The sequence below is a fragment of the Gossypium raimondii genome, chromosome 1 (assembly GCF_025698545.1).
Source record: "Gossypium raimondii isolate GPD5lz chromosome 1, ASM2569854v1, whole genome shotgun sequence".
Taxonomy (NCBI): Eukaryota; Viridiplantae; Streptophyta; class Magnoliopsida; order Malvales; family Malvaceae; genus Gossypium; species Gossypium raimondii.
In genome coordinates, this window is record NC_068565.1 from 31,265,140 (window position 1) to 31,291,209 (window position 26,070).

At 33.9% G+C, this 26,070-nt stretch overlaps 2 protein-coding genes across 2 annotated transcripts; both read right to left on the reverse strand.

Annotated features, from left to right (window-relative positions):
- Nucleotides 1-834: 834 nt before the first annotated feature.
- Nucleotides 835-15,539, reverse strand: LOC105785582 (pre-mRNA-processing protein 40C). Its single transcript, XM_012611692.2, has 15 exons — nt 15,343-15,539; nt 14,960-15,126; nt 13,527-14,142; nt 13,243-13,406; nt 12,713-12,750; nt 11,657-11,735; nt 10,265-10,726; nt 10,063-10,146; nt 5,696-5,836; nt 5,478-5,584; nt 4,033-4,156; nt 3,627-3,770; nt 2,126-2,272; nt 1,633-1,755; nt 835-1,385 (listed from the first exon to the last, which is right to left on the reverse strand). The coding sequence occupies exons 2-15, from the start codon at nt 15,071-15,073 to the stop codon at nt 1,065-1,067; spliced, it is 2,664 nt and encodes an 887-aa protein (XP_012467146.1). The 5' UTR covers nt 15,074-15,126; nt 15,343-15,539; the 3' UTR covers nt 835-1,064.
- A 6,477-nt stretch (nt 15,540-22,016) lies between these two features.
- On the reverse strand, nt 22,017-25,767 carry LOC105786962 (uncharacterized). Its single transcript, XM_052634736.1, has 3 exons — nt 25,108-25,767; nt 24,622-25,029; nt 22,017-22,070 (listed from the first exon to the last, which is right to left on the reverse strand). Exons 1-3 carry the CDS (start codon nt 25,435-25,437, stop codon nt 22,017-22,019), a joined length of 792 nt encoding a protein of 263 aa, XP_052490696.1. The 5' UTR covers nt 25,438-25,767.
- Between the last annotated feature and the right edge of the window lie 303 nt (nt 25,768-26,070).

The window sequence follows — 26,070 nt, forward strand, 5'->3', positions numbered from 1 at the left end:
TATGATTCTCTCCCTTTTCTAAATTGCTTATCCAACAATAGTACCTATCATCCACCATCACTTTGCTCAATATTCCTCTCTTGATAAGATTCCACTCTCATGTTCTCATATTCCTTCCCATAATTTGATGAATTCTATACGACGTGAATCTTGTTTATTTTACACTTGTATACTATTCTTCGAATCCAGCTATATTCTTTTGTTTGAGTTAAAACAAAATAATACACTTAATATTCCTCCGATTTGAGAGGTCATTATTACGTTTCAAAACTTTCTAACCATTAATCGATGGTAACTAAGTTAACCTTCATCTCTCTACTAATTTTCTTAAACTCACATTTCTTTATCTTTCTTGGAAACAATCAATGGCTCAAAAAGACCCTCCAACCGCACTAGTACAAATATGAAGTAACTTTCGATCTACCTCCTTTACCCATACATGTAACTATGCTCCAGGTACATACACAACACCTCGCACGTTCATATAAATCATTCCTAAATTAAAATTATAAAAAAACGAGTCTATAACAAGAAAACATTATTTTATTGAAAACGAACTCTTATATTAACCTAAAATTAATTATGTTTAAAATATGCTCTAATTAAAACACAACATAGTTTACAATTTAATTTAATGACAACTTCAATTAAAAATATTGAATAAAATGAACATAAACAAGGGAAATTCATCCTTAAATTTTCAAACTTAATAGAGTATTTTTATCAAAAATTGAGAGGATATGCAAGTATTTTTAAATGAATTTTTTTATCGAACCTGGGGTTTAAATATTTTTCCATGATTCATATCCACATCCTGAAATGTATCAGAACAGCTAACTCAAGGATCTCAGATACAAATTCTGATTAGTGAAACTGTAAACATTTTACGCAATATTAGAAATCAATGGATGGATTATCTAATAAATAAATACATGGGTTAAACCCATTTTCCTTCAACGGGAAATAGCATAGGGGGAAACTAAATCAGAGCCTAACTCATTATATATGTATACATATTAAAAATCAGTAACTTCTACAAATGCCTAGTTTCCCAACAAAACGAACTATCTACGTTCATGAGTTCTCCTTGTACCTGACGAATATCTTCCAAAATCACCACCAGAGCTTCTGCCTTTCACATCAGTGTGTTTCTCTTCCTCCTGATCTAATGCCGACTTCTGTTTTCGCAACATATCCTCTGCGTATCGACGCCACAGCGCTTCCCTCTCTTTTCTTGGCATCTTGTTATACCTTGGATCGGGCTTCAGAAGACGTTTGGCAGTTGACCATGAATTAAGGGCTGTTTTACCACCTTCTGTCTCTTGAGCAGTTGCATCTTGAGTTATGACTTCTGCTAACAGAGCTCTGAAGTCGTTCACACATCTCTACAAAATGGCCAAATAGAACGGTTATGTCAAACACAAATATTTAAAATCCCCTAAACAATTTATGCATAAATCACTTCAAAGTTACAATGTCCAATCCTTTCTTCAACTTGTAAACAAAGAGAACACTACTAGCGTGTTAATGTAAAACATGTATTACTTAGCAGTAACTGTAAATGGGAGTAGCAGGATGGCATAAGTGTTAAAATCATAACAATATTGATGATCATTTTAGTTACAAAATTACCTCAAATAGCATCTTTATGTGCTCACGGAAGAGCTTCTCCATATCAGATGAATCCAGATCAGGATTCGCTGCACGTCCCTGAGGATCCTTTTCCAACTTAGGCTTTGACTCTGTCCAGGATGCCTAGAACAATCAATAGAAAGACATGAACGACTTGACAAATTCCAAATGAGCCAACAAAACCAAGCATTTGAGAATAATGATCTTAAACATCTTAGAAGCTTAAATACATACTTCAGAGGAAAAGGTGAAAAAATTAATTGCATCTGATGTATTGTAGATGAGGGACCTAATTCATGTTATCAGGAAATTTTCTTTTAAATGATAATAAAACAGACAAACACTAATGAGCGGATATTTTTCTAGTTTAGTAATGCCATGATAGAAATAGTAACATATAGAAAGTCCTGAATCATTCAACATCAAATTAAGGTCATATTTAATTGTTTTAGAATTGTATCATCTAGAAATATGTTGTTAAAGAAAAGCATACCTGGGGATCTTTAATTGTTTCCACAAGCAAAGCTTGAAAAGATGCAACCGCCTCCTTCCTGCGAACTTTTAGTCGCACCCTTTCCATTTCTTGTTCTTCTCTCTCTTTCCTTTTCCGCAACTCTCGCTCTCTTTCCTTCAGTTTCTCCTGGATTAATAAAAGGCAAACAAATTTACTTGATGCAGTTCTGGATACACGTGGATATCTTTTCTAATATTTTTTCAATGTCCTATTGAAACAAATAACAAATCCAAAGCAATAGATAACAATGACATAACCGTGCTCTCACATTGCCTATAGTTGCAAGACATAAGGTATAAAAAGAACAGCCTTCTCCTACATATAACGGATCTATCATTTAGGAAGCTTCTGAGATGAGCTCTTTAATTTCTTCTGTCTAACTTGTTAAAGTAACTGTTTGGCTATTCCACACAAGCATAATTTTGAGTGGGGCCATATGTTCCACCGACATATCAAACGATCCTTGGAAGACATTTCACACTATGCTTGGAAGAGGATTTCAAACACGCAAAGAGAGCCGAGATGAAAGGAATAAGACAAGCAGCAAGTAGAATTCACAAAGTTATAGAGTATAATCTTGGAACATATCAGAAACTTTTTATTCAATTGTTCGTTGCTCAGCCATTTCATAGCTGGGCATCCTCATATATTATAGACACCATCTAATTGCACTTCTTAGACCATCCAATCATAAATATGACTAAACAATCTATAACATCAAAAAATCACAAGCAAACACCACCAAAGAACCAAAAATAGGAAGTTCCATATGCAAAATGTACAGGGAGAGAGAGTCACACATCAATATAAATAGTAAAAGATGTGGCTGTAAGAATAGAACAAAAAATATCTACAAAAGATAATTGGAAGAGCTAAATCTGATGTCATGGAAAATCCTAAGGAGTGAGCAAAGGCTTCTATTGCTTTCGGAAGATAAGCCTGGTACGTGGAAATGGTCTACCAATGGCTAGAAGGTTTTTATAAGAACTTATCTCACCCTTGCATCCATTGTAATGACATGTCTATTAAGAATTGTCCATCAATCGCCAGTTCTTTATGAGATTTCGTCTCTCCCCTTCATTCATTGTAATGCCATGTTTCTAATGTGGAATTATGAAATGTCACAGCCTTGCATATCTTTTAACATGAGAACGTGATGCCATAAAATAACCACTAAAAATTAACTTTAAAAAATGCCGATCCTATCATTCTTTTTAGATGAAAGAGAAATTTGAGGTACTAGAATTCCTTGGAAAAATAGTCTTCTTCTAAGAAGTTTTGAAGCTATAATCTCAAAATTATCCATCATAACATCATATGCAAAACATCTATAAGCAGAAAAAAACCAAAACTGTTAGTATATGGCTGAATAATTCTGCATTCGCAAGAACTAATGGATCGTGAACAAACTTAAAATACAAATCTGATTTTGCTAGAAAGGATAGATAGGGAGAGGGAGAGTGCGAGAGAGAATCTATACCTCCTCCTCCTTTTTCACTTTGTCTTTTCTCTCTGCTTTCTCTTCTATGGCCTTTAGTTCAGATATGTACTCATTGAACAAAACCTCTCGATCCTCATGCTTAACACACTTATACCTAGGATCATCCCTTAAGCTATCCTTCACCTGAAACAACAAAAAGCAAAGGTAAGAAAGTGGGCCATATTTACCATCGTATTCATTGAAAATAATAAGAACCAATCTCTCTTTTACATGTGTGCAGACACACAAACATGAGCAACCAGTGAAGATGCAAAACCTCTTAAGAAAGAATGATCTGACAAGTACATTCCCATCAATAAGACATAAGATATGCAAGATGCTTAATGTTGAGGAACAGTCTCCAGAAGGTAAGAAAAACCAATAACCTAATTTAAATTGCACATACCCTGGACCAACGGGAATTTACATTGATATCTCCTTTCTCTTTAAGCATGGACTTAAAACTAGAAGCAGCAGCAGCACGTATAGCTCGAGCCTTTTCTTCAGCAGCCCTCTTCAAAAGAAGAACCCTGAGACAGAAGCAGCGAGATTTTGTAACCAGTATGATATAAGTACATGGGAAAAAATTAGGCATTTACCATTCAAACCAAAAGAGATAAAGGGCTAAAGGACACACCCAAACTGAATCATAGAATCTGGTCCCTAGCCTACTACCTGCTGATAAAGGTTGCTTTCAATGTTATCATTAGACCATCTCTTCTTTCTAGAGACAACCAAACAAGTTCAACATAAATTCAAACAAGCATTGGAATCAAAGCATACATATGTGATCGTAATAGCACAACACATGTCGCACACGGAGATCAACACAAGAAACTGGATATGAGCGGCAGATATAACTAGGACATTTATCTTACTTCTATGCAAAATGAAAGCACAAGGGAAAAAGAAAGAAGAGAGTACGTTTAACAAATCTACCAAAGAACCAAAGGATAATAGCTAATAGTAGAATATAAAGGCTACAAGCTTTCAGTGTCTAGCTCATCACAACATCAATGATGTCTTAGAAGAATAGCAGAGTACCTCTTTCACATTAGTGCCAGACACTTCTAAAAATAGAACCAGCATCCGTTTTTATTATTATAAGCTTTATACCCATATAAGTTCTAAATTTGTTCTAAACAGAATCTTCAGCCGGCAAATTCAAAATAATCAAACTTTTATCAACCGGGTAACAAAACTGCAACCTAGATGTATCACTCCATACAATCTTATCAAATCTGCTTTCTCACCAACAATTGCTCTTAAACAGATTTAGTTTCCCTCATTAAAACTGCAGCAACACAAATGCTCAAGTAGACATGTAAAAATCTCTCTGGGTATGCATTATTATCTTCAAACATGCCTGCCAGATCAGAGGTGTGTGTGTCACAAAGGTACACATGCATAAGCTTGCATGAGTGTCTGTGTGCGTGTGTGTGAGAGAGAGAGAAAGGGGGTAAGAAAAGCTTGACTGCCAAATGTTAATTGTCAAACGTGAGAGATTAAAAAGGAAGGGAGAAAATAAGGAGAGCAGGGCAAGGGTCAAATGAGAAAATTGTGCCATCCATCCCGGTTCTACAACAAGCAATTCAAATTCTTTAAGCCAAATTTTGACTAGTACAAAAGATTATAATCCATTAGAAAAACTCATGAAGACCCAAACACTTAATTTCTTTAAGCATGCATTTGTAGATGCAACTTGGCTACCATAACCAAGTAACCGGCGCATCTGATGGCACAATTAGCAGCAAAAATTAAAAAGAGAGAAAAGCCCAACCTTCTGCATCAACTATAAAGATCACACACTAAAGAAAAATAAGGATCACGAGTCTATCTTAGTAACACTACCTTTCATTTAATAGAAGCTCCCGATCCTTACGGTCCAAAGCCTCAAATCGTGGATCACTTCCCCATTTTCTTTTGAAAGTCTGATAATTGGTATCATGATCAATATCCTGTAGAGAAAAATATGGGCTTGTAAAAAATCTACAGTTCAGAATTTCAAAGCAGGATTTTCACCATAGCTAACAAATAATGACATTTGAGTTTTTGGCAATTAAATAAACCTCTGATGCTTCATCCAGCAACTGCTTAAATCCCTCTATTGCAGCCTTCTGAGCAGCTCGCTTTTCTTTGCGTTCCTCCTCAGCACGTGTCTTAACATAATGTTCAAACAAGGACCTCCTAGCAGAATGACTTGGAATTGCCTGCAACAGGATGCACTTTTAGAAATTAAAACTCAATAGTATGACTTCATTAGGAAGCAACACAAGAGCTTTTATTTATTTTATACTATTTTATTATTTCAATATTATTTATTGAGTATTAGAGATATTATGGATGGCTAGGATTATTTAGTATTTTTAGGATTTAAATCTAGGGCTAGAATAGAACTTTATGGGGAAGAAAGTCTAATAACTTTCCTTGCAAGAAACAAAGCCTGTATAAATAAGTTGTTTGTTTTAAGCCATCATTATGATTCTTATTATTTTCTTTGAATTGATAGAAAGAAACTAGAGGAACCCTAAGTTTTCTAGAGTTCCATCTTACCTATTTGTTTGTTCAACACTAATTCTTTATATTGCTGCTGTTGTCCCCTAAACCACACAAATTTTGGCATCAAACCCTGTTTAGATCCTATGGGTTATATTAGGGATTGCTATTAAGCCATGGTTGCATGCCTAAGAAGTTGAGAAAGAGGAAATCAGGGCCAAGAGAGAGAACTGGCTGCAATACGAAGTGCGATAGAAGAGAGGTGCAACAGGAACAAGAGGGAACCTTGATGAATATTACAGAAGGTTCCCACAACCAGTTTGGCCATACTGAAAGGTAGTCTTGCTGATGAATCAGATTTTGGTAAGAAAAAAACCCTTTCATGATGCTGGACCCGCAAACCCTGCAGGAAAAAGTGGATTGAAGGATCGGTTGCCACATGCCCTTGAATTAAATGAGGGTGGAATTAACGTTGAAGTTGCATGTCAGAACCGAACTATGATGAATATCCTGAAGCAAAGAAATTTATGTTTATCTGGTTCAAGAAGAATCTTTGGTTGTTCATAGAATGATGACAACCAAAATCTCAAAAGGAGAGGATTGGAGGCAAGTTGAAAATCTCTTGGATACCTCAAGGGACACAATGTCGGGTGATAATTTTGGAATAAAAAGAATCGATTCAATCTCTAAAATCAAATCAGATACTGCCAAGAAAAAACTCAGTGTTAACTCGAGAAAAAGTTGGACAGTTTGAAGGCAAGTCACAGGATGATGGTGATGCAACCTTTCAAAACAAACTACTTGCATTCAACAAGAAAGCTAAGTTTCCGAAAGCTGTTGCTGAAATCAGGTTCTAAAGATTTCTAGAGAAAGTCAGTTGCTACTGGGTGTAACTCATGAAAGAGGTATGAACTAGGACATTTTCTTAATACTTTCGCGTGATCATCTTCCTTAACATCTCGACTTGTGTATTATTTTGATGAGCACACCCATCAATGCTGATTTGTTTTCTAAACCTTCGGGATTTGCTCCAACTACTCACATATCTCAGTTGACTTTTCAGTAGCAGAGTTATTTTTGGAGGGTGTATTGCAAAAACTCATTATAGAATTAAATCTATGTTTGGCAATTTTAAAGGCAAACCACAAAGAAGAAGCTGGATTCCCAGAAAGAAAAGTGGTTTGCACTTTTTGAGTAAAATAGCATTGATTCTGAATATAAGCACATCACATCCATAAATATCTGCTGCCATGAAGCTGATGAAGCTATTCTTGTTTTCCTCATAGGATGAGATGATGCTTCTAAGCTACTTGTCAAGATTAAAGTGATTGGCTTTCTTGGGAATCTTCGCCTCTACATGGTTCTACGCCAACCATTAATCAACAAGATTGTTTTACCATCCTCCACCTAATAAGCAAAAAACTTGTTTTGCGGACAGTGCATGACTGGTTTCCTTGGCATCCAAACAACAATTATCTATTTTAAGATCTGGGTTTAGTTCATTTATGCTCCAGGGCAGCATTTATAAGGTTCGAGTATGATCCTAAGTGACAATTAGAATCAAGAGTTAAAAAGCTCAAACCTACTCTGTCCCTTGGAAAATGATTTAAAATCGGTTTATGAAAAAAAGGTTGTAGTTAAGCTGTAAAGCAGTAGAAGAAAGAAGTGGAGTGGAAATTAATGTCAGAAGAGTGTGAGAAGGAAATTTAAGAATGGGAGAAGCAGTCTCATGCTGCTACAACATCCATACCCAAACTTAATCACCAAATAAATTCTAAGGAGAATCAAAATAATCAACTAGATGAACAGAAGGGGGAAATTATTGATACATGTAGCTTAGAGCTCCACGAGCTTCCTCTCATTCAAGACTTGATGGAAGTAGAGTCTTCAACCGGTAAGAAGTTCGATTTTAGTTGGTTAAATCGATCGCTTATGCAGGATAAAAGGCTTTTTGATCAGGAGAAGCTTGCGACAGAATTCAAACAAAAAATTGATGATCTAGTGTTGGAAATTGAAAGAACAGCTCCTAATATGAAGGCTGTTGATCAGTACAAGACTCTTCAAGAGAAGGAAAGAGATGTAACAAAAGAGCTTGGATTAGCCATAAAAGAGGAGTTGGGTGTCACTCCAAGAATTAGATGGCAAATTGATCCGTTTGACAATCTGCAGTGTAGGCTTACTTATTGGGTGCAAAGGTTGGGATCGAATCATTGTTTCTTTGGCAGCATAGACTACCAAGACAGAATTAAATGAAAAAAAAGATGAGTCTCAAAGTTGGTTGTCTGCATTCTAAGAGACTAGACTGGGCTCATATGCTAAGATTTTTGCTGGAGCATTCCCAGAAAATTATGAACCTCCACCAGATCGTGCAAATGCTTATTGGATAGGATACTTTACAAGAACCCGGCTTTAATTAGAATGAGTGGCCACTATTTGGCAGCAAGACAACTCGAATTTTTCAAAGGAAGGAATGACTCAGGACCAAATAAAGACTCATTGGCAGATGCCTTGGCTATTGCTCAAATCAAGTTGTTATAGGTGCCAAGAAGCAATACGTGGCCAATGATTATGCAAAAAGGCTATCAATAGGCTACACTATCACTCAGAAGGCTGTTGCATCCTCACTTGTTTGCTTAACTGATTTGAAACCATCCATCAGCTATAGGAACTCAACCACAAATTTCCAGCAGTCTCCACTTTTGAATATCACTTACTGCCTTGCAACAGGAACTGACCATTCTCATGGAAAGATTTTGTGTGTTGTGATCTACAATTCTTTGGGATGGAAAAGAAAGTAAGTAGTACATTTTGCTACTGTTAATGAAGATGTTAGTGATTTTGAGGGAAGAAAAGAATTGAATCAAAGTTTGTTCCAATTGATAACTAAGCGAACCTAAGGGACTATTACAGTAGGGCATATATCTTCTGTCCAAATGGCACATATCTCATAAAAGTTAACAGTTCTTCGCAACAAAGATCAAGGATTTGGAAGGGGAACTTGAAACCACTAGCGAGGGATGTGATGAAAACATGCAGCATCGATTGGATATGGAGTTACACAAATGCATTGGAATCTGAAAGAGAGAGAATTACTCAAATGCAGTGGAACATGGAGTTACTTCGGAAGCAATGTTTGGAGACGCAATTGAAAATAATTAAAAAGGGAACTGGATGAAAAGGCACATGTTCAGTCAACAAAGTTTTTAATAATGAAGAAGAGGCTGCAAAGTGTAGATTTAGAAATTTATGCTGAAGTGATAAAAGTTCTCATTGGAGTCAATTTTCCAAGCCAAGGAGGATGACGCAGGAGCTTTTATTTATTTGATAATATTTTATTATTTCAGTTTTATTTATTGAGTATTAGATATGTTATGGACGGCTAGGATTATTACCTTAAGGGTTTAAATATAGGGCAAGAATAAAACTTTATTCGCAAGAAAACCTATTTACTTGCAAGAAGCAAAGCCTATATAATTAAGTTCTAGGTTTTACAGCCATCAATATGATTCTTGTTATTTTCTTTGAATTAATATAAAGCAACTAGAGGGTTATTAAACCCTAAGTTTTCTAGAGCTCCCTCTTCATTCTTATTTGTTTGTTCAGCCCTAATTCTTTCTATTGTTGTTTTCTCCCCTAAATTACACCAGAACATCAAAGAGGAAAAACCAAATTTGTTACCAACTCAGAGCGGGCAACAAAGATATGGCACATGTTAATTTAATTATTAACAGCTAAGTAAGATCTCTTCATTTGCAAACTTAAGCCATTCATTGTCATAGTTAAAGCTGACATATGGTTCAATGGCTAGTTTTGCTCTATTTTTTTCTCATTCAACAACATTTTCACATGATAATTGAAAACTGTTCATGGAATTCCAGCAGATGGTAAGTTCATTAACTACCAAGAGAAAAATAATAGATAATCTTTAGACTCAACAAACCTTAAAACGTGGATCAAACACTATCTTTGGCAGTTCCTTTTCCCATTTTGAGAATGGTGCAACTCCCCGTTCTTTAAGCATTTCCTGTGAATTTCACTTGCATGATAAACCAATTGAATCCAGCTAAAAGATTGGATAGAAGTAATAAAACCAAGAATAACCAAATTCTAGAATATGCAACAAAATATGGCACTACAGATACCTTAAATTGCATGATACACTCTTCCTTAGAAGGCCCACTGTCTGCATCCTCAGAATCTGAAGAGGAATCAGATATGCTACCATCCCCATTTGCATCTTTTAGTTTATCTTTGTTGCTCTCGCTTTGCAAGCCCTTAACATCAACTGCTCTTGAGCCATTTAATTCATGTGTTGCTGTTACTGGCACAACCGGAACAGGTGAGGAAGAAGGAACTCCAGGGTCCTGCAACTTCTTCTTAATTAAATCCAATGCAGATGAGGAACCTGGCACCACAGATGTTCTTAAAGGCATGGCATCACGACCACCTGTGTTAACAGCAGGAGCACTCAAACTTATTGGAGTAGATCCTTTTTCTGCCACTACATCAATATTTGGTACGGACACTGCATTCTCCTTCGATACTTCACTATCTTGTTTCTTTCTCAGCTCCGTTACTTCATTAGGGATCTGCCAGCTACTAATCTGATTGATAAAAACACCATGAAAAGTGGGAAAACATCAATAACTAGGAAATATAAATAAGTTCAATGAGCACTAACAGTGTTAACCGTGCCCAATATTTATTTCCTTGAAAGTTTACTTGCATCCTAAAAGGTGATTGTAAAACTAGGCTTTATAAGCACAAAATATAAAACATGGGATTCATATCATCAGAAGCGAAATGGAGGTAAAAGGAATACAGAACATAAACATCATTATCTGTTCATTTGAAAATGCACAAGGCTTGATGAATGTGGCAATTTAGACATAAGTCAACTCCATTAATTATCATGTTTTGTCTTCAAACAGCAACGCACCTTACTACTAAAGCAATTAATGATTAATCTGTATATAGTTCCACTTATTAAGGTCCTGGTAACTTAAGTTTCTTTGATATTACATTTATAGATATAAGACTGAACAACTAGAAAAGATTCCTAAAGAAACTATCACTGTTGATTGCATATTTCTCTTTCTTTTACTCTTTTAAGGTTCAGGAACCCTATTCTTCCCAATTGTAGCCACATACTGCTAGCCCTTTCTCTTGAACAAATAAAACCCTAAAACAGCAACATTTTTTCAGATCGTGCTACAACTATATCAATTAGCCCTGGGTCTTCTGTTTCCCAAATTTTACAGCAACCATGATCCTCATTGCAGCCACTTCTTGATTCTTAGAGCTCTACCGGTACAAATCAAAGTCCCAAACAGAACTCTTTCATTTATAACCATAGACCATAAGGTCCCTTATAGTTTAACTTCTAGCCCACTGAATTCCAGACAAAACTCATTCATATCCTATCAGTGAATGTATTGTTCTATTATCTCGAAAAAGATTCAGACAAACAATTCAATAAAACAAGCCCATTGGAATAAAACAGGTAGTGGTGTGAATTAAACTAGACAAACTACCTTGGTTTTGCTGTTGTAGTAATATTTTTTCCCATCATTTGTGGTAACTAGTGCCCAATCTGTTCCTGCCAATTGCTCCCTGTAAAAAAGAGACAAGGCATTCAACACAAAAATATACCAAGAATGAGACTTTCTCCATCCAAAGCAAAAGGGGTTAACTGTAATATTGTGTAAAAATCCAGCACATCTCAATATCTTTTACAGGCCATAAGCATAAGAATCATCTTTGAGAGATCATTCACTTGTATTATATGTACTATAGAATCTCAAGCAGCTGATGATGAACTAAAAGCACTCAACAGGATAAGTGGGGGGGGGGGGGGGAGATACTGTAACCTAGAGAATTCATAATAATATTTTTTTAATGTTTAAATTAAATAATTATAAGATATACAGTAATGCCCAATTAATTAATAGTGATTAATAAAAGTTCAAAAGAATTTCAGAATAACTTAAATTTTCTTAAATTTCAAAAGAATAATAAACAGTAAAATGTATTATCATGTTCTTAAATAATTATATTTGTATACACAGTTAATAATTATTTCCAATGTAAATCAGCACTCATCTAACTGATACTATATCCTTTCATTGATAATATAACATAATAATATATTAGATATAAAAAACTAACATATAAAGTAAAAGTTAACTACCATAGCAAGACAAATATTTATAAAATATGAATATAAGATAACTAAGATAATGAGACCATAGTATATATTACTAATACTTAAAGAGTTAAGACTGGTGATAGAATTTTAATTTCTAGTAAGGTAAGAAAAATTAAAATAGTAACTTGTTATATTTCCCAAATAACAGTTATTTTTAGGGACATTTACAAAATTATCCAGCCAAAAAACAGCAAATAAATGAATATTTAAAAGTTCTATTTATTATTTTGCATTTTTAGGTGAAGGTAACTGAGGCTTCATTTTTTTTTCCCCTCTACCAACCATGTAAACTGTATATCCCATTCAGCAATGTCAACATTACAGTGCTGACTGCTAATATACACCACACAGCAAATAGTGGAGGAGAAAGTAAAGAACTTACACTGAAACTGGAGTTGGCTGCACGGTAACTTGATCAGGCTGCACACATAAATGAAATAAAAAAGTTCAATAGCATCTAAGAAGCCACCAAAATCCAGATGCCAAGACAAAATGGTTATAGAAAATTTTCTATATACAAGAACCACGGAAGCTGATTTTCAACTTCGGTTATGAAAACTGGTGGAGAGCAAGAAAAAATATCAAATATTCTCCACAAGCACAAACAAATGCAAATATGCATAGCTATGTAGTTTTATACAACATTTCCATAAGTTCCCTGCAATTGAACAATGTGGAATCTTGGTTTTAACTAACAAGGCATCATACAATTAGCGTTTGATACTCTAATTTTTTCTGGATACTTTAATGTAAATGAAAGTTCCTAGAGCATCTATCAAAGAAGGTTAATCAGCCAATTTTTGGGAAATTAGTATTAAACAGTATCAGCCAATTTAAGTGCTTGCAATAAAAAAATGGTACACCTCAACAAAGTTACTAATATAAAACATATGAATGCACATCCACATGTACCTCCCCTTTAAATCCAGCAGGTTTTTCATAAGTCGACTCTCCTGTTAATGCGTTATAGTAATAAACAACCCCAGTGTCAGTCTTGTGGGCAGTCCAGACATCAGATTGTTCATTGCCAGCAGATTCAACTTTGGTGGTAACATCATGGACAAGTTTCCTATTATCTGCAGAACCCCATGAAATACGAATGAAGAAAAAATTAACTTCATGATACATTAATGAAGGTTAAACAGCTCTTACATTGTTAGTTGATCAGTAATCTAGCATTGAAACCCTGAGCGTACCAATTCCTTGAGGAGGAAATCCTGTCAGGATTGCCAATGACTGGTTAGCCAGAGCAGCAGCAGATGGTGCAAATGGACTCATTCCCAGAGGTCTAACACCAGGAGGTTGAGAATCAGATGATGGTGCAGGAAGAGGCATGCCACTTGATGTTGAAGGAAAAGGTCCAGGATAAACAGTAGGATAAGGCACAAATGGAGGCCTTGGAAAACCACCCATTGGAGGATGTTGCATCCAATACCCTTGAGGAGAAGAAACCATAGAAGGTAAGGATGTATAGGGAGGGTATACTTGTTGCTGAACAGCAGGATTTAATGAAACAGGTGCACCAGGTCCAGGAACTGCAGAAGAGGGAGAATCCACAGCAGCAGAAGCAGTAATCATCTGAATAGATGGTATTGATCCAGGGTGTCCAGGTGTCCCTGAAGTTCCAGAAGATCCGCTAGACATAGGAAAAGGAGGAGTTGTGGGCATCCTTGAAGTTACAGGGGCAAAACTGGGAGTAGTAGATGCATTCATTGTAAACTCTGAAGAGTTATGAACAGGCAATGGCCCAGACTGAGAAACAGTGGATGGAGATGATGCAGCCATAGCTTGTGTACCAGTAGCTAGCGTATCCTGCAAACAGCAAAAAGGTTCAACACTTCAACTTGTAAGACAATGGCGTACAAACAGCTCCATAACAGAACCAATTCGCAGATGCATAAGCAAATGCTGGACATCATTTTGCAAGCAGAAGAGAAGTAAATTGAGAATGGGATTGAAGGAGACTGCACAGAATTACAAATGCTCGACAGGAACCTTGTTAGGGAGTTAATGAATTACTATCAAGTATGGAAAATACTGCATTCATAATCCACTCGATGAAATTTGATCACAATGGACGCTAAAATTGAGGCATACTGTTTAATTTAAGTCACCAAAAAAGATGATTTTGTAGATCTATCCTGAATAGTCTCTTGTGTTGTAACATAGTCCACATATTCATTTTTAAGGATGTTATAATTGCTGTACAAACAGCTGCTCAAGAACATTTCTAAAAACAAAAACTTGAAACAAATACACAACCCACCTTCCTCACCCAGGCATAAAATTTCTCAAATTCCTATATATGTCAAGTTCTCCGCCAAATTCTAAGTACGGCCCCTCCTCGACTCCTTCCCCTTCAAAATTGTCAATCTTTTAGAATTAAAATCTCTGTTTTATATTATTTCATGCATAACTTTGCCACTCCTCCGCACAAACACAATTAATCTTGGCTCCACAAAGCTTAGTAAAACAATCGCTACAAACCATCTACACTTACTGGAAGTCCTATTAACTCTCAAAATTGTAAAGCTTGACGCCAAAAATTAATGAGCATGGCAATTTTCGAAAATTTAAGCCCAGTACAACGAAACGAAATTAGAATTCAGTATTTTTATAATTGTCTTACAGATTTAGAAGGTTGAATTTGAGCATTCTGAACCAACTGAGGATTTGGAGTAAAAGAAAAACTTGCGGAACTCGACAAGGCTCCTTGCGGGACTGGCAAAGGAGGAGGCTGCATTATTGGTGAAAACGCTCTAGGAAGAATTTGAACGATGGTCCTAGCAAAGATACCTGAAGGATGAACAAGAGGAACAGGATTGAACACCGTAAAAATGCATTAAAAAATAAAATCGAACTCTATAGACAGCCAATCAAGAAATCGGAAACATCAAACTACGTGATTCTTCACCAAATCGTTTTCCTTGGGAGCAAAAAGTTTGAACATTGATCAAAAATAAAAAAAATAAAAAAAAGGAAAATTAGGGATGTTTCAGGGAAAGGACTTACTTGACAGGATTCTGAGACTACCGAGAAAGCTTCATTCGATTGGGTATTGGTACCGAAAACAAAGAGGAAGGGGGACAATGGTGCCGGTCAAGGTCGAAGGAGATTATTAGGCAGAGATTAGGGTTAGGGTTTGGGGCTTTGGGCTTTTGGGACTAAACAAAGGAAAACGAAATAAGAGTTGAAAAATAATATAATAAAATACTACTCACCGAGTCACCGTTTTATTTTTATGGTTCAAGACTTCACCTTTCCCATTTCTACTGAAGAAATTTTACGTTATTACCAATAGAAAGGTAGACTTCTTCCCCGTCCACTTGGGAACATTCAATCCGGAGAGAACTAGTTTTATACAGTAAAGTAAAGGACGATACTCAATCGATTTGATTTTTATTAAATTGGTTCAATGAGTTGAATTAACTTGAAAAAATAAAAATTTTAAATGATTCATAAAAATATTAATAATCACAAATAAATAATAATAACTAGAAACTTTATGAGACACCCTACACTCGATTCGGTCGTTGAATCCGAATGTGACACGTCACATCAAGTTGTCGAAGTAACCTTGATTAACTCGATGTAATTTCATAAAGTTTAGCATGTAGTAATCATATAATCCAAATCAATCATCATTCACAATAATTTACATGCATTATAGATGTCTATCAACTTCATTTAATATGTCTCGAAATTGCTTGGGGTCAAAAACGGAGTCAAGACTCGAATCTAAACTTAAAGATCAAAATTCAGGTATCTCGAGACATGGCCTTCATGTCTCGAGACATGATGATTTTCATTTTTGTCTCAATGTTGGAATGTCTCGAGAATTGGTCTCTTATCTCTCGAGAATAGCTCCCCTGTTTTAGATCCATAGCTTTGATGTTTCGATGTCTCGAGACAAAGGGATTCTTCTGTAACAATCTGATTTTTAATGGTACCGAAAAATACGATTTCAAAATCTCATTTCCGTAAACTGAGTCTGTAAATATAAAATAGGAATATTTACAAAGTAAATATGAGAATATAATAAAGAATGGTTAAGTAATTAAGTGATAGAATAGTTAATTAAAGCTCAAGGACTAAATTGTAAAAGTCCAATCACTATTGAATTTTAATTGAGAAAAGGCTGGAGAACCTAGATAGCAATTAATCGAAGAGCTAAAATGGTTATTAAACCATTTCCTATTATGAGAAAGTGGACATTGATGATGTTGGCCACTTATATTAGTTAAGAGTAAGATTAACATGATTAAGCTTAGGTAAGTTAATAAAATTAGATTAATTAGGTCTTAATTAATGTATATACATGTTGGTGAGTGGGAAGAGAGATGAAAACATCTTCATGTCTCCTTTATTTGCCACCGTCCTCCATTGGAACAAAAGGGAGAAAAAAACCATTTTTGGGTTTTTCAACATTTGGCTACTAGGTTAGTATGAAAATAAAACATTTTTATTGTAATTTTTATAGATTTATGATTATGAGCTTGATTTAACTAGCCCATGTATCAATTTGATTAATTATTAAAGTTTTATCAAGTTGCTAGTGTTGATAAATTGACTAATTAGGCTTAGAATTGATAGATATTGAGCTTAGATTATGAAAAGGACTAAATTGCAACGTAAATTAAGCTTATTTGTTAGTTGTGTAACATTAAGGACCAAATTGAATAAATATAAAATTTGTCATGAAATTACGCTAGCAATAAAAAGTATAAGGTCCCTAATGAAAGTATGTGAAATCGATTTTAATCAAGTTAGAATCGAAAGTTATAAATATCTCGAGTTTAAGGAATGAATTGAATAAAATTTAAAATGTATGAAATTGGAAAAAAATATTTATTTAGGTTCATGCTTCTCATGACATTGTATGATCGTGTATGACATTGATTTGGTATATGAATTATTGTATGGACCAAGAATTGGATCAAAATAGAGCTAATAGGGGAAAAGTAAAAATTATAGATTAGTCCTTAAAAAATCTACCGTTTTGCATTTTGAAAAGGTAAGTTCACATGGAACTTACTACCTTTCCTTGTGTTTACTTCATTATATTTATGTTTGAACATAATTTGAAATATTGATGAATTTGGCATACAAGGCTAGTAATGAGATTGAATTGTAATGAATTGCGATGATTGATTGTTATGTGATATTATAGGGATATTATAGGTATAAATGTGAAAATATGAATAATTACAGGGTATGAAAATGCAAATGTGATACAGGATATGATATGCAAATGTGAATGATACAAGGTATGAAAATTTAATATGTATAATAGATGCCCATATGAACTTAATAAAATGGTCATATGCGCGCTTGTACTAGATAAGTGATGATACAGAGATTATGACAGATTATATCGAAATCCATCATCTGTTACGGATCATTGAGTATTATTTATCTTTACGGAGACTTTGGTGTGGTGGAGGATGTAATTGAAAATGTTTAAATACTTGATGCATATGGGCTTTGCACTTCGATGTCTTGGTGTGGTATAGTTTAAGCTCATATGAGCTATATGGTATGGTGTAGTTCACCCATGTATTCGAGTCTGTTTTACTAGGGTTCCATTGGGTGAAACATTGAAATTGAATATGGAAATTGGAAAATGAAATGAATTGAACTTGGTAAACTAATGTGATACTTGACTCACTTGAAATGGTATAAATTTGTGGATTGATGATAGAATATGGTATTGAGATGAGTATATTTGAAATTGGTACAAATTTATAATGTTTTGAGTTATGTTTATAATGTTTGATGCACATGAATACTTATATTCATATGCTCACCTTGTTGTGACTTTAAGTGTCATGTTTTAGCTAAATATATGCCAAAACTATGGTAGTTAGCATGCTCATTTATGAGCAAGGTAAGTGATGTAATTTCCATTTGAACTTACTAAGAATTTTAATGCTTACTATAGTTGTTCTCCTACTTGTAGATCTCTAGCTTGCGAGACTCAGAAAGTTAAATCATTGCAGACATCACACTATATCAAATTGGTAGAAATATGTTCATTTTGGTTCCTAAAGTTGGGAAATTGTATGTAGGGTCATTGTGTTTTGTAATAATCATCTTAATGTGAATGTCAATGTTGTATTTGTGGCTAAGGTTGAGTTTGCATTTTAAGCTTGATATATAGCCAAATTGATGGTTTGTTTTGATCATGTTAAATTGTAACAACCCTTTTTTCAGTGGTGTCGGAAACAGTAATTTCGAAACCACGAATCCGACTAATGAATCTGTAATTTTTTATTATTTTATTCATGTGGGTCAAATATAGCTTAAACCGAATTTTGATTTAATTAAAGTTTGCTAATTTAACAAATAGTTAGTAAAAATGGTTTGTCCTGTAAGTCAAATGGTTTCTAGAAATGAGGTATCGAGACCTTATTTTTGTAAACCGAGCTCGTAAATATATTTACGGAGTTATATATTTGTATGTGAAGGTTCGGTTTAGAAATTTTAATATTTGGCTAGTTAATTAAAGAAAAAGAATTAAATTGTAAAAGATGTAAAATATAGTTGCAATTGAATTTTATTGATTAAATGATTTAATTATTATAAGTGGAAGGATTTATAAGGGAAATAGGCCATTTTTATTTAGTATGGACAGTTAGTGAGCATTTGTTTTTTATTTTATTCATTAATTAAAGGTTAAAATAGTTAAAATAAAGTAATTAGAAACTTAAAATAAAGGCCATCATCTTAACTTTTGACCACCGAAAATAAAAGAAACAAAAGCTTAAGAAGCCATGTTGATGGCTTAAGGCTCGACAAACATTAAATTCATACATGTAAGTGTATTTTTATTCTGTTTCTTGTAAATTTTATGTTTTTGAGATTGTTGCAACTAGGTCCAGCTAACCCGTATCTTAGTTTTCAAAACTGTTAAAGATTTTGAGTTTTGCCATTAATGAATTTTAGTTGTTCTTGGAGCTAGTTGAAAGATTTGTAAACTTGATTGTGATTTAGGACTATTTCATAAAGGAATTTTTATAGTTTTCTACCTAGGGATTATAAAATTTCGTAAAATTTAGCATATTAAATTGTAAATTTTTATTGTTTAAGGACCGTATTAGGGTGTTGTTCATTTGGTAAACTTAAGGGTTACATGCATAAAATGAGTTTAATATTGCATTTGAATTTGATAAACTAAATTTAATCATTATATAGATCAAGAATTGAATTGTACAGAGGATAATCGGGAATTGAGAAAACTACAAATTAGTTCCTACGAATCAACCATTAGCGTATCTTAAGTAAGTTCATACGTTTATTTTTTGTTATAATTCATTGTTAAATACTATTAGTGAATTATATATATATTTTGGAAGCTGTTGAAATGAAATTTATTTTTGTGAAATAAATTGAATTTTCTAAAATGATTTCGATAAATCGAGTAAAAGTTTCATACATGAGATTTTTTATTAAATTTCTGTTCTAGACTCAGCTTCTGCATGTGTTGCAGGCTCGAATATACATGTGACTTATATTCAGCCTGGACTGATAATCTGTTGTCGTTTTAAAGGTTTAGCTTAGACTGGTAACCTTACATGTATACATAGCCTTAGCCAGGCTATTTTTTGTGTTGTCATTGGTTTAGCCCAGATGTGTAACCTAACACACTTACTCTATTCCCGATTAGCTCATATGAACATTATCTATTTTCGAACTTATGTATTGAGTACTTTTACAAAGATCCATCGAAAGATTAAAGGTTATTTGATGCGGAACTGTTTCAAGGAAAAAAAATGAATTACGAATTCTGTATATTTGTATGTTTAAATGTTTAATGACTTGGATTTATTGAATCATGTTGTAATAAGGTTGATATTTGATTGGCTATGTGCAAATAGCTATGTAATGAGTATGGTAAGTTAAAGAGTTCAATTGTGGAAACTTACTAAGTATTTTGCGTACTTATTTTTGTTATTATTTCTCTGTAGATTTTAAACTTTTGGATCATGTTGATCGGGTCAACGAAGCTCACACCTGTCATCGTCTCTATTCGGTAGATTTTGAAGTCTTGAATTATGGTTAATTTTGGCATGTATATAGGATGCTCATTTTGTAAATATTTGGATATGTTTTAGTACTTTGGCTGTAAATAAACTTTTGTTTAAAGTTAGTATTTATACCTATATACTTTGTAGTCATCTTGGTTATACGAAGTTATGGTATGTTTAATGGTATTTGTGGATGCCCATTTGGTAACAAATTTGTTATGTTTATTGTTGGTTAGATGGTTTAAATTGTTGATTTGTTTTGGTTGTTAAATCTTGTTTATATGTGGTGCCAATGAGGGCATATTGGTTAGGCATATAGGTTGATTGATTTTGGAATGTTTTAGGTGTGTTTGATTGTGTCTTAATGTGTGAAAGTGTTTGGAAATGGTTTGTCTTGGTGTGTAAGAAAGGGTTGTTGAATTGGCTTGCATTAAGGGTTATTTTGGTAGCACACGGCCTGGGACACGAGTTGTCACACGGCCGTGTGTCATTTTAATTTTAAGTGCAGGATTGTTCACCTGGTCACAAAGAGTTACACGGCTTGGCGACACGGCTGTGTGACCCATATTTCGAATTGTATACGGCTGGCCACAAAGCCGTGTGACCCCTATTTCCAAAATCTTCAAGTTTTTCCATATTTTTCTATTTTGATTCAAATTAGTCCCTGATTGTTTCCAAACCATTTTTATGGCCCCATAAGCTCGATTTAAGGCTTATAAATGTAATTATGCTATGAATGAAATGTAAATTCAATGTTGATATTTAAATTAATAAATGAATTGTTTAATGAAGTAAATTGTTTGATATGTACCGTAATACTCCGTAACCTTAATTCGGCGACGAAGATGGGTTAAGGTGTTACATAAATGTTATTTGAACTCATAATTTCATGCTTACCTAAGTCTTATATGTTATAACCTACAAAATAAGGTATTTTGGTATGATAAGGTTGGAACGAGACTTGAAAACGTTTAGGTTTGAGAATGTATTTTGTGCCATTGATCGATGATTTTAAAAGTGTTATAAACTTGATTTGGCATAGTTTGTCATGATATTATGTATTGGTGAATTTGGTATAGGTTGATGTTTGATGAATTTGGAAGCATCATATGAATGTATAAACATGTTTAGTAGGAAGCATGAAATATGTACCAAATTGATTTTTGCCAAAACAGGGACAACGTCACAACGACAAGTCCCCAACATTGTGACTTAGATCAACAATGAGTGATGTTGTGACATCGAGATTCTTGAAGTCTTGACGAAACTCACTAATTGACGAGGTCAGACATGAAAGCCATGAAGTCGCGGCGTCAACTTGCAGATTTTGACACCTTTTCAATAAAGTCCTTAATCGACCTCAAGTTAGCAAAAGAGCTTTCATAAGCTCATATATTACTCGAAAATGATTTTATATCAAATAGGTTGGATTTCTTGGTAACGTGATTTCTATGGATGGTATCCAGATTGATCCAAGCAAAATTTTGACAATTGTAAATTGGAAAGCTCCCTAAAATGTCTCTGAGGTGCGTAGTTTTCTAGGCTTAGCCAGGTATTACCGATGATTTGTTAAGAATTTCTCGATGGTTTCCCTATCGATGACAAAACTATCACACAAAAATGTTGGTCTTGTTTGGTCGAATAAGTGTCAGTAGAGTTTCAATCAGTTGAAAGCCTTATTGACAGAAGCTCCACTATTGACTTAACCAGAATCTAGAATAAGAATATGTTGTGTACAACGATACTTCACTCAGTGGGGTAAGTTGTGTATTGATGTTGGACGGAAAAGTTATAGCTTATGATTCTTGGCAACTTAAACCACACGAGAGAAATTACTCAACGCACGATTTAGAACTGGCTGTAGTTGTTTTCGCTTTGAAGATTTGGTGACATTATTTGTATGGTGAAAAATGCCACATTTTTTACTGATCACAAAAGCTTAAAATACTTGATGACTAAAAAAGAATTAAATATGAGACAGCGTACATGGTTGAAACTGTTAAAAGATTATGATTTAGTGATTGATTATCATTTGAGTAAAGCTAATGTCGTAGCGGATGCCTTAAGTCAGAAATCTCTATTCGCGTCGAGATTGATGAATGCTCAGTTGAGTTTCGAACGAGACAGTTATATTTTAGCCGAGTTGAGGGATAAACCGTTGTTTCTTCAGAAAATTCAGGAATTGCAAAAAAAAAAATCCGAAATTGTTAGCTATGTGAGAACAGATTCAAAATGGTTAGACCACTGAATTAAGAGTTGGTAACGATGATATTCTGTATTTTCGAAATCGACTGTGTGTACCGAATGACCCAGAATTAAAACGAGACATTTTATCTGAAGCTCACAGTAGTACATACTCTATTTATTTGGGTAGTACTAAAATGTTCTGCAACCTGAAACAGATGTATTGGTGGTCAAAAATGAAAAGTGAGATTGTAGAATTTGTATCGAAATGTTTAGTGTGTCAGTAAGTAAAAGTCGAACACCAGGCTCTATCAAGTTTGTTACAACCTGTTATGATTCCAGAATGAAAATAGGAATGGGTCATAATGGATTTCATATCAGGATTGCCTCTGACATCGAATAAAAAAGATTCGGTTTGGGTGATTGTTAATAGAAAAGTGATAAATAGTAGATAATCGAAGAGAAGGGAAAATAGCTTATTAGTCCCTGACACCTTTTCTATTGTTATTATCCCATGGTAAGTTCATACGGTATAATTATATGTATTCTATAATGTTTATGCTTGAATTGTGTATTTTGGAATGTATACTTAAAAGTTGTAAATTGGTACAAAGGTGAGAAAAGACTAACTTGAAAAATGTTATACTATTATATATACTGAGCCCGAATGAACATAGGATAGGACACAATTGGCATGCCAATAAGGTTATTTCATGCGCTGTACGGGTTTGACATGAGATGAGATGATGATGTACTATTTATTCACTAATCATATCGGAATCTAGCATTTTTTGCAGATTACTGAGTTATCTTTACAATGACAAGGTGTGTTTCTGAGGGAGAATGTGTAGCCTATGGACTTGGAACTTAGTGCCTAGGTGTGTTATTGGAGGGATGTTTAGCCTACGAGCTTGGCACTTAGTGCCCAGATGTGTCTATGGATGGTTTGGCTCCTTTGAGAAATCATGTGTATTTTAGGTGGTTACTCGCATATTCGTATATGTTTATTATAGTTCATCGGGCTAAACTAATATTTCTATTGAAAATAGATGAATGGTAAAAGCATTATAAAGTGATAAAGTATAGTTATATAATGTAAAAGTTCATATGTTCAATGGTTTGATGTTATAGCTTCGATTAAGGTTGAATTATATTGAATGAAATGTTTTATGTGTTATATACTTGATGAACTGACCTGTTGATATGAATTGTGGCAATAAGGAAATTTGTTTAGTTAATTGTGTTATTTTGTAATTGTGGAAATGAGGTAAGTTATATTGTTTCAAACCTATGAAATTTTTAAGCTTATTAGAAGCTTACTCCTTTTCATTTTTTGTTTCCTATATTTATCATTTTGTGGAACTCAACGATCGGATCATGTCGAGGATCACACTATCCAACCTCCATTTTTGTAGACTTTTAAATGTTCAATTTGATTATGTGGCATGTAATAGGGGTTAAATTGTATATAAGAGTCTGTTTGTTTGTCAGTAAAATGTTTTCCGGAAAATAATTTCTGGAAAATGATTTACTTTTCTGGAAAATGATTTACTGAAAATATTCTCTGGTGTTTGGATGAATCTGTGTAAAATATTTTCTGTTGTTTGGCAGATTTTCTGAAAATATTTTCCGGAAAAGTTGTTTTTACATATATTAATATACATATTAATAAATTTTTATATTTTAAATTGTTTTTACATATATTGCAATGATTTATTTATAAATAAATAAATCAAATTAAATATATAATTCTCAATTATTAAGCTACAATATTAACCGTCATAAATTGAAAACAACCAAAGACAAATAAATTATTTGTAATTGTGTTAAAAAATAAAAACAAGGATTGAATAATTATAAATTAGCTTCCAAACCACAATTAATACTAGAAATTAATAATATCATCCAGATACATAATTAGTAGTACACCACATAGTAACAACATTGTCCAAGTGCATCACTAATATTACACCACATAAAAATATCAATATCTTCAACCTTGAGAAATTTTTTGAAGCCAAATTTTTTTATGCTTCTTACTTTTAACTAAAAAAGCTTTGGTCTCGAATTCATGACTCACTAGATAATCAAACACAGAACACAAGAAGTCATCATCAAATCCTTCTTCCTCCATCGACATCACTTGTTTGTAAAGCCGTGGTGTCTTATCCGCAGTAAATTGTTCCAAAGCAATAGCAATTTTGCCAAGTTGTTCACCCACAAATTTAATTTGTTCATCAACGACACTATCTTGAACATTTTTTCTTTTATGTTTGGATGTGCCAGATGAAGATACATTTGTTCTTACCTCTTCAGCCTCTTCATTGTCGCAATCTAAAAGCACTGAATCTTGGTTACCATCATCCAAATTTATGTCAGCAAATGTTCTGGCAAAACTCCCTATTGCCATATCTTTGCCAACAACCAAAGCCATTTCATCATAATGATCAATGCTTTTATTCAAAAATGGTTCATACTTCTTGTGTGCCTGTTGGATATTATACACAATTAGAATAACAATTAAAAAACAATTGAAATATACTTAACATATATATACATATATTACCATCACTACTGCATCATATGTCGCTCTATCACATGTGATCATTTTCATGTTATCATCCCATCCAAAACCACTTTCACCTCGAATTTTGCTTATAATTTGCCACTGGTTTTTTATAGTCCTCAAATGATTTTCCACATGCTTCGCATCGCATTGGACTTGGAATCTTTCAGAAATAGCTTCGACAACTCGATTAATAGAAACTGCTTTGAAAGTATTAGAAGGCTTATTTCCTTTCTGGGCCTCCTCTGCTAGAATTTCAAGAAAAACATGTTCCATCGGTTTTGTCCACCTGAATTGCTTGGAGGTCCCTTCTTTGTTGCCCTTACCCATTCTATATTAATAATTGTCATTGTCAATCATTTCAATATCCAACAAGCTTAAAACATAATAAATTCAATATCTAACAAGCTTAAAACATAATCAATATCTAACAAATTCAAGACATAATAATTTCAAAATCCAACAAACTAAAATTTCAATATCATTATCCAACCAACATTAATAAAAAAAAACAATTTTAATACTAAAACATACATAACATAGAAACAATAACCCTAAGCCCTAAACCTACCTAATATTTCTAGCCATATAATCAGTCCATATAGTTTGTGCAATTTTGTCTCTCTTAGCAGACCATTCTCTTGCTTCTTCTCTTTCTTCTCGCTCTGTAAGAGTTGATATTATCAAATCAGACTCAGACTCCTCATATATTCCTTGATTAAGTAAATCACTAGGATAAACTCCCATTATATGATTATGAATGATACAACAAGCCAAAACTATATCTACTTGAGTTTGAAAATTCCAAAATGGTTCAGCATCTAATACACGAAACCGTTTCTTCAAAATCCCAAAAACACGTTCAACCGTGATACGTAATGATGAATGACGAAGATTAAAGAGTTCCTTTATATTTTCAGGCCCTTGAGCACTAAACTCTTTTAAATGATATCGGGCACCACG